At 35.4% G+C, this 9,051-nt stretch overlaps 1 protein-coding gene across 27 annotated transcripts in view; it reads left to right on the top strand.

The window, feature by feature from the left end:
* Positions 1–9,051, top strand: part of LOC106869538 (tyrosine-protein phosphatase non-receptor type 4) — a 379,747-nt gene that overhangs the window by 278,884 nt on the left and 91,812 nt on the right. For all 27 annotated transcript variants that reach the window (XR_016243461.1, XR_016243462.1, XR_016243460.1 and 24 more), the window contains one exon: positions 1,772–1,889. Coding sequence is in view for 20 of the 27 variants with exons in the window: in XM_089358827.1 (XP_089214953.1) it covers positions 1,772–1,889 (118 nt within the window). In the remaining 7 variants the exon portion in view is untranslated. The remainder of the gene's footprint in view (positions 1–1,771; positions 1,890–9,051) is intronic.

Raw genomic sequence — 9,051 nt, 5'->3', positions numbered from 1 at the left:
GTGTTCAAAGTAAACCATGTTCAGCGTGAGAAATTACACCAGTATACAAAGTTTCAAACTGTTTATCAAAAAAAATATTTTAAAAATCTATGAACGAAACTGAAGAGATCTGACTGAACTCAAAATACACTGTTTTTCACACACATGACAAATAATCATGACATCCTATTTTTGCAGTTAAACTTCATGGCATAGTTTCTGTATAAATACATCTAAATGAAGCTATGAAAATCAACACGGGATCAAATCATAATGAAAAGCAACCATACATGGCATTTTGCTATGCACCATCATTTTGCCAAACAATACATCATTGTATATCTGCTCTGGGTCAAATAACAGCTAATATGATTGTGAATAAATAGTTTGGCTTCTCAATTGAAGACAAGAACAAGTCAGAATAATTTTTCTCTTTCTGCAACAAAAGCAACAGGGGTTCCAAGGTCTGCCCAAGTATATAATAATATGGTATTAGCCTATGAGAGATTTTTGCTGTTGAGCTGCAAGTTTGACTCCTCTGGTTAGAAGCATTACTGCTGTGTGTTCTAGTTTCTTTTGTTTTTTTTGCTTAAAATCACATTAAGTAAAATTGTTTTTTTGTTTCTTTTAAAGATTTAAGGGAAATTGAGCTAATATTTCTATCTTGTCAAGCTTCTACATTGGTTCCAGCATCCTGTATCATTCCTAGTTAAACTGCTGCCAATCTACTGACCATTTCAACTGTGACTTAAACTATGACAAATGGTTTTTGATAGGGCATTGATATTGTAGCTCCTAAGATTTTGTTACCCTGTACCCACTCCTTAAAAAAATCTCTAAAATGCAATACAAAGCAATAAATGGTTAACTACCCTTTGTGTCATTAAACATGCATTTAGCAACAAGCTCTTGTGGATCTACGGCTCTATAAAACTAATCTAGTTATACATTGTCTACCTGAGTGCTGTATGATAAGTTTCTTTCATATGAGAATTACTCTGAGGTAATGTGTTGGAAGGGAAGCAACTACATTGTGCAAAAGTCTTTTAATAACACACAACTATTTAATTAATTTCAGTTAGTCAGAATTTTTGTTGTACAACTACACCCTGCTTGTTGATATTGTTCCACTGGCGCTAAAGACTGTTAATAGCTAGTTTTATAAGTCCTACAATTTTCTAGGGTTCTTTTTTATTATTTCTATATAATTTTTATTGTATTTCAATCCTGTTGTTAAAAGACATCCATTTACTTTCTGAAGAAGGACAAATGATGAATAATGATCACTAGTGCAGTGAAAATCAATCAAGATGAAAACAATAAATATGTCTCTTGACAGGAAAGAGAAAAAAGAAAACCTTTGGCCTCTAAGCAGTGGAACTATATCAGTAACCAAGGTTATAGTTAAGCAATGAAAATTTAGACAAACAGTTAAATTTACTTCAAATAAATTTGAATTAAATTTAATAGTTTTAGTGCTGGGGCTAGTAGGAACTGTGTTTTTGTGACCTACAAAAATCTTTCAGATCTTTTCAATGAAAAAAATAGCGACCAAGAATAGGTCCTAACCCTTCAGTAATGAATTCAACATAAGCTGAAAATAGCACAAGCTAAAAATGCCTCTCAGTTTTAACTTCCCCCACCCTCGTTTTTCTTCCAATAAAAGCAAGTTGAGTGATGTTTCAAAATGCATCCACCATAACAGAGGCTGTTGAAACTTATGTGCAAGCACTCTCTCTCTCTCTTATCTCATCTTCCCCACTCAAAACTTAAACTTTCTTTATCTTTCCAGTGATGGTGGTTTCTTATCTCGAGGGCCATCAACTAGGACTGCTGGAACTTACGCTGCTGATCAAGATACAGTCCCTGAATCTCTATATGATCTTCCTGCATACAATGATGGTTACATGGTAAGTACACATTTCAACTGCATTCAATATTGAATCCCTTTTCTTTTTTGGTGGTGATGGTGGTGGTGGTCCCGTATTCACTTCTTAGCAATCTTCTTCTTATTTTGTCTTCCTCTCAGAGCAATCAACTCCATAAAGGTTTTACTTGTTCATCTCTGCTACATTATCATTAGATCTGCACTTAGCTAATCTAGTTTCTTGCACCAGCAGGAAAATCTTTTTTTTCTTTTTGCTATCTACCATAGATTGATAAAATTTTAACCAAACTAGGAGATTGTTGATCTCTCTCTCTCTCTCTCTCTCTCTCTCTCTCTCTCTCTCTCTCTCTCTCCCCCTCCCCCCCCTCTCTCTCTGTTTTTGAACTTATCACTCATCTTGCTTCAAGATGATTTATCTCAAGAAATCTCCCTCCTCAATGATTTCGGTGCCACACATCTCTTCTTTGCCCTTGGATTCCTTGCACAAAGTTTCATTATTTACTATTTACTCTCCTGAATTATTCTGTTAGTCTCTTCATCTATCCATGTTCTTCACTGAACTCTCATCTATTTTTAAACCACCCTTTACCATCCCTCATTCTCTGCATCATTACCTCTCAACACTTTGCTGCTTCAATTCTGCTAATTGAAAATAGCAATGTAGATGACTGATGTGCCCTTGCTCATCTTTCACCCAGCAAAAGCAAACACTTCTTTTGCAGACAGTTTGTCTGTACAGCAAAAAAATGACCAACATCTGGAGAAAACTTCAAAGCCTCACCATTTTATCTACCATTACAATACATGCAGCAGGATTATTAGAAGACAAAAGCTTTCACCTCCCAAATTTCACTCAGTTTTTCTGATCCTTTGCTGCTAATGTTGCAGAATCAGTCATTATATGAATGTAGTGGATCAGCAGAATTGTTCAAGACCAAATACCTTTTGATATTTGCTGCAGTTCTTTACATTTGGAATCAATCTAATCAACTGCTATTCTGTGCCAGATTGCAATGGGATAACAATGGGGTTGTAGAGTCCAAATCTTTACCCCCAATCATGGTGAGGGGAGAGTTTGATGACTGATGAAGTGACATATTGGAATACACTGCCATCATTGCAATATCATTTACCTGTGACTCCTCCCCCCTCCCTACACACATGCAAAGAGTCTTGAGTTTCTTTGAAAAGAAAGCCTTATAAAAAGGCCATAACAAAAAGTATTCATCTACTCATACAACTAAATAACATCACCACTGAGTAAGTCCATTTAAAGCCAGCATCTTCTCTTCAATTCCATATCTGACCACTCCAAGCACACAGTTGTTGACCAATATTCTATCTGAATAATGTAACCAGTTCCCATAGTGTTTTTTGTCCCTACCCTTAGACACAGTTCTTTCAAGCCTGTTTCTATTGTCACCAAACTCAAGGTCTTTCTCTGTTTCTACTTTAGTCTATGGAAACACACATTTGCATCCTATTTCCGACAAGAATATTGTTTCTCATCATTCTATTGCTCTCACTTGTAACATCTCAAACAGTTGTAAACAATTCTCTCTTTATTCCCTTTAGTATGGTTCCTTCATCAGTCTCTAGTAGAGCCAGCTTTGCCTAAGACTTGGTCACTTGTGTCACAACACCAGTGATCTCACCCTTGAGAATTTGGGTTGGAGCAGTGTTGTTGCCTATGTCTAACATATCAGCCTCCTGTCTAGAATTACCGTCCATTTCTCAGGTCTTGGTTCAGAAGTTTTCTGTGAAGCCTCTCCATCACAGCATGTTAATAGGACTCTAATCTACATTCTATCAACACTTCTCTCTATTTTTCAGTTCACTTTTGTCTCCTACATGTTTCCTTTTATGCATTGATACAACTCATACAACCTTGCATTCTTTTCCAGCTTGTCACATACACGTGTCATCTATACACATCATCGACACTACATAACTTGATTTGCACACTTACATAAAGGCAACATTTCAAGACATACTCAACTAAGAATTTGCTAATTGTACAACACCTTCCCTACAATTGGCTCACATAGCTACTGGCTATACTCTCTTACTCCTTTCACATCTCCACTCAACTTCCACATCCTTACAGGCTTATTTGATGCCTTCCTTTATCTCATCTCTATTGGCCCATCAACTAAACTTAACATTAAACACCGAATCTTTGTAACCCACTTGAATTCTCACTCTGCCCAGATTTTTCATACGGTAACCAAATTAGGCAAATTTTTTTAACTAAACAACCTTGCCAGTCTGAGAATATCTGCGATGGTCACAGGTACTCTCCGTCTTTCTTTAAATAATGGTGAAGAAATCTAGTACCTAGCTCTGTGTTTCACTATTCTAAATTCAAATGTTGCTGACATCGAGACACTTTCAATATTTTTTCAGTTTCTTTAAATTCTTAATCAGTCTTGCTTCTTACATCATAACTAACACTTCTCTACCTCATAGCTATTGCCATCTGATTCGTTCTTTGAATTTTCTTTACAATTACAAAATTTGGGATGAATTTTCTCAGGGTGTGAACTCTTTAATCAGTGCCCTCTTGTTATCGTTTTGGTGTATATACTTCAGTTATGAAGACAGGATAAAATACAACAGTTTAAATGTTACTTATTAAGATTATGCAAAAAAAAAAAAAGATTAAAATAAAACTGTTAAATTGAAAGAATTACTTCCCTTGTTCATTAACTTTAAAATCAGACTTCACTCACCACATTAAACTTAAGTTTATATTGTCAATGCATCAAAAACCCAAACTGTACACACCTATTACTTATCCTTTTCACATTTTTTCTTATAAAATAATTTGAGACTCATACGCCTTCCCATACATATAAATTCTCAACTCAAGAAATAAGTCCTTTCTTTATTTCCATCATCCAAGAAAAAGGTACCATTAAGGACTGAATGGTCAACTTGCAGCAAATTCAACTGACATTCCTAATGGAATCAGTGTGATGCTTAATATTTAGCGAAACTTGATGCTCCTTACCCTCTACAATAAAAGTGATCAGCCATTTATTGGTTGTGTCGTTGATCCATTTTGCTGCTTGCTTCTTCTGAGATTTAGCCCTCATCTTTGAAGAATGACTGTGAATGGTTCTACTACAATCTTGCTTGACTAAAAAGGTGATATCCATGCCGTACCTACTTTTATGGTCAGGCTCAGTATTAAAAGCAACTTGCTGTAAAGATAAACATGACTGTTTGTAGCACATCAAAGGGAACAACAGCAGGAAGAACTTAACAGAAAGACTAAAAGATCCCAGCAATCTGCACACAGATCGGGAGAAATATCTCAGTGACACAGAGCTGCTGAACCTTAACAAAACCTGACCTTGACAACAGAGTGTTTCAGATTGCTGACAGCACTATGAGAAATATATTAGATGTGATGTCAACTGTAAATAAAAAATTGCATAGGAAGATATCCATAATTCAGGTGAATGTCATTGGCTAACGAGCTACAAGACAATGATGAAGAAGATAGCTGACCACCAATATTCCAACCATCACATTTGCTCGCACTATTTTATTTTTATTATCATAAAAGGCAAGTGGGGTAGCAGAACTAGTATAGCATGAGACAAAATAGCTTGTCATATTTAGTCACATTCCTTAACATTTAGAGTTCAAATCCCACTGAAATTGTCTTTGCTTTCATTCTTTCAGAGTCAATAGAAAAAAAAGGTTCTGCTTTTGTTAGAAATTCTAATAATTTTTTTTTAAGGGCCTGGAGACTTTGATCACTTAACAATTCTACATTGTATATGAATGTCTCATTTCCAACCAGGCCAGACTGGGGGATAACATTGATAGAAATAAGACTTATTAGGGTTGTCTGCTTAATGTCATAACATTAAGGGGGTGGGGATCTAATTAATTAATAATCATTATGTGGTGGGGATAAGCTCAATAACTAATTTTAATTTAATCTTGGCAAATATTGGTGACACTGCAGATATGTTTCTGTTCTGCTTGAAGCTGTTTTCATACTTGGTTCCATACTATAAGAAAATCACTCTATCAATATACACAAGTGATATCAAAAACTGGAATTGATGGAAATTGCTTAGGGAAGCTATCTGCTCAAAGAATAAACCCAATTAAAACTAACCTAGTTGAGGTAGAGACTAAAGTAGTGCTAACGAGTCATTAAGTTAATGTTTTCTTCTTCTCATTACTTAGGTATTAATTAGGATTTTTTTTCTTGTCATCACATTATCTTGGCTCTAACTCAATTTTAAGTTAGGAGCTGAGCAGAATGAGGTGTATAGAGGAAGTGTATCTCGGATTTCCTTGTTGGGTTCTTGAGAAGGTGTAGCTTCATGCCAGAAAATTAAATGAAAATAAAAAAAAAAAGATTTTATTGTATTTCGTGATGGTCACTTTTTTTTTTTTTTTTTTGCCAAATAAACACACACACTATTTATTTTTTTCTTCACTCGTTTATTACTGTTCTTATTTTATTTTTTAAACTCATGTCCATTGTCCAAAGATTTAAAATATATGAAAAAAGAGATCTTTTATTTTTTTCTTGTTTTTCATCCGTTTGAATTGTCTTATATAAGTTTCTTTAAAGTAAAACAGCCTTATCCTTCTGAATATGCTTTGAATATTTGTTTATTTTTATAATTTTTTACCCTTTTCTGCTGACTCACTCCTCTGGTTGTCTAGCTATTATTGCTGTTGGTGTTGTTAGGTGGAGAATGACTTTGAAAAATCCATACTCTCATTAAATGTCCACAATGTAGTTTCAGTATTCAGTTAAAAGGGTTTATACTATGTTACTAATAACAAGAAAGGCATGAACATCACAATTTCTCACGTCTTCATAATAAATATAAGGATATATGCTTATGAAAATATATTTTAAGTATTCAAGATTAGAATGTTTAGAAAGGTGGCCTATACTAGGTATGTGTGTCTCTCCAAAGAAAACAGTTGATCTCTGTTTTCTATACACACAGGTCTAACATCACAAGTTGAACACACAATACACAGATTGAAAGCAAGTGATGTTTGTGTGTAATGGTGTTCTGCTGTGTGTGTGTGTGTGTGTGTGTTCCTTATGAGTACAAGTCCTTTTGATCACTGCAACCTTAGATGCCAGAATACCACCTGTTATTGTGTTATTGTGTTAATTTCTCATACTCAATATATATACCAGAAAACTGATACACATGCTCAGCTAGATATATTAAAAGAACAGGTTATTCAATATTACTGACCTGTATCCTCAATGACAACCACATAGATAACAGTCTGCCAAAGTCGAGTGATTCATGTTAGCTACCACATTCATGATAGCAACCTTCAATGAGTCATTGATAGTGTAGGGTCACTGGTTGGTTACTGTCTCAGTGATGCACCTGATATAGCAGCCCAGTTGGTTCAAATTAGGATAGCTAGAATACCACATGGTAAGAGCTTTATACCTGTCTTATTTCTCAGGTTGTAACCATAGCCTCCTTGTACATTGCAAAAGCTATTAATGTGTTGTCCAACATGTCTCTGTCACCAGCCATGATAATGAGGTCACCATCACTTATCGTTGAGGTACTCTGCAGAAGAGTCTCATGGAAGTGATCCTTTTGTTCTCCCAGCCACCTCACCTGTGGAGCTTATGCCAAAATAAATGTTACTCTTGTACTATCTATGATTAGTCGTAACTTAATTATCCTATCACATACTCTGACTACCTCTATTGCCTTATCTACTCATCTCTAAGCTAGTAATATACCCACTCCACCCTTGTCATCACTATTGCTCACCCAGAAAAGTTTGAACTGCTGTCTTCTACCTGTGAGGAGTTCATTTGAAGACCCCTGCCTTGTTACCTCTAGCACATGACACACATCCACTCATCTTCGCTCCAGCTCACTAGACCTACCTTTCATTGTGCCTAAATTTAAAATTGCTGCTCTGTTTTGGAATCTACATCAGAAGGGAGCTATGGTAAAGCTGCTTGTCTCTTGGTTGATCAGAGTCTAGCTGCATCTCTACCTGTGAAGAATAAAAGAAGTTGGATTGTGCTTGGCCAGCAGATAGTTGCATTAAAATTGCCATCATTCATTCATGATTTGCTTATTCTCAACATTTGCTGTTATATATTGTATGAAAATCCATAAAAATTTAGTCAGAAAATAAAGTAAAAATAGGATTCCAAATGCTCAAATGCAATGAAGAATACTGTTGTTATATGAGATTGTCATGACTGTCACTACTGCTGGAAGGGACCAAGTGCCAGGCTTGTTTTTCCATATATGTGGTGATGAGCTGAGAAGACGCTTGCTACTAATCAAGGAGAAAATGAGAGAGAGACTTCTGACATTGGGTAATGGTGAGTGCGTTGCAAATAGCCAGGCCTTGTGTCTTGAGTGGTGAACAGAAGAACAGGCGTAGGGAGAGAAATATAAACAAGCCAGCAACCGTGATGGAGAGAGAAATAAAGAACAAAAGTATATCTATAGCACTGGAGCGGCTGTGTGGTAAGAAGCATGCGTTCCTTCCCCCCCAACATCGCTTGACGACTGCTGTTGGTGTGTTTACAGCCCCCGTAACTTAGCGGTTCGGCAAAAGAGACTGATAAAATAAGTACTAGGCTTAAAAGAATAAGTCCTAGGGTCAATTTGTTCGACTAAAGGCGGTGCTCCAGCATGGCCACAGTCTCAAATGACTGAAACAAGTAAGAGAACAAATATATATATATATATATATATATATTTACTTGCCTCTGGATTTAAACATCCCCTGGTTGCTTGGATGCTTCAGACTACCCCTGAAGGATCGAGGCAAACCTACCACTTACCTATATATATATATATATATATATATATATATATATGTATTTAAAATAATCCAAGGATAATAGGGATGAAAAACATCCAATCTTTTGCTGGCTCCACAGTTAAATACCCAATTTAGCAGAGGAAAATAACTTGACAAATTACATGGGTATATATTAAATTATGGAGATGTATAACAATTGACAATTCAAAAATTAAAATTTAAAATTTGTTAGCATAATAGTATATATTATATTCTTATAATAATATAAGGATCTAGTTAGTTTCATTCGCAAAATGAGTCCCCTTTTTATTTTGTTCCAATTGCTTTCAATTTTGATGTATTGATGCATCTGAATTTTGATTATGATCAAC

This window comes from Octopus bimaculoides, chromosome 10 (genome assembly GCF_046866305.1).
Source record: "Octopus bimaculoides isolate indiv1 chromosome 10, ASM4686630v1, whole genome shotgun sequence".
In the NCBI taxonomy this organism is placed as follows: domain Eukaryota; kingdom Metazoa; phylum Mollusca; class Cephalopoda; order Octopoda; family Octopodidae; genus Octopus; species Octopus bimaculoides.
This window is presented reverse-complemented; position numbering and strand designations above follow the sequence as displayed.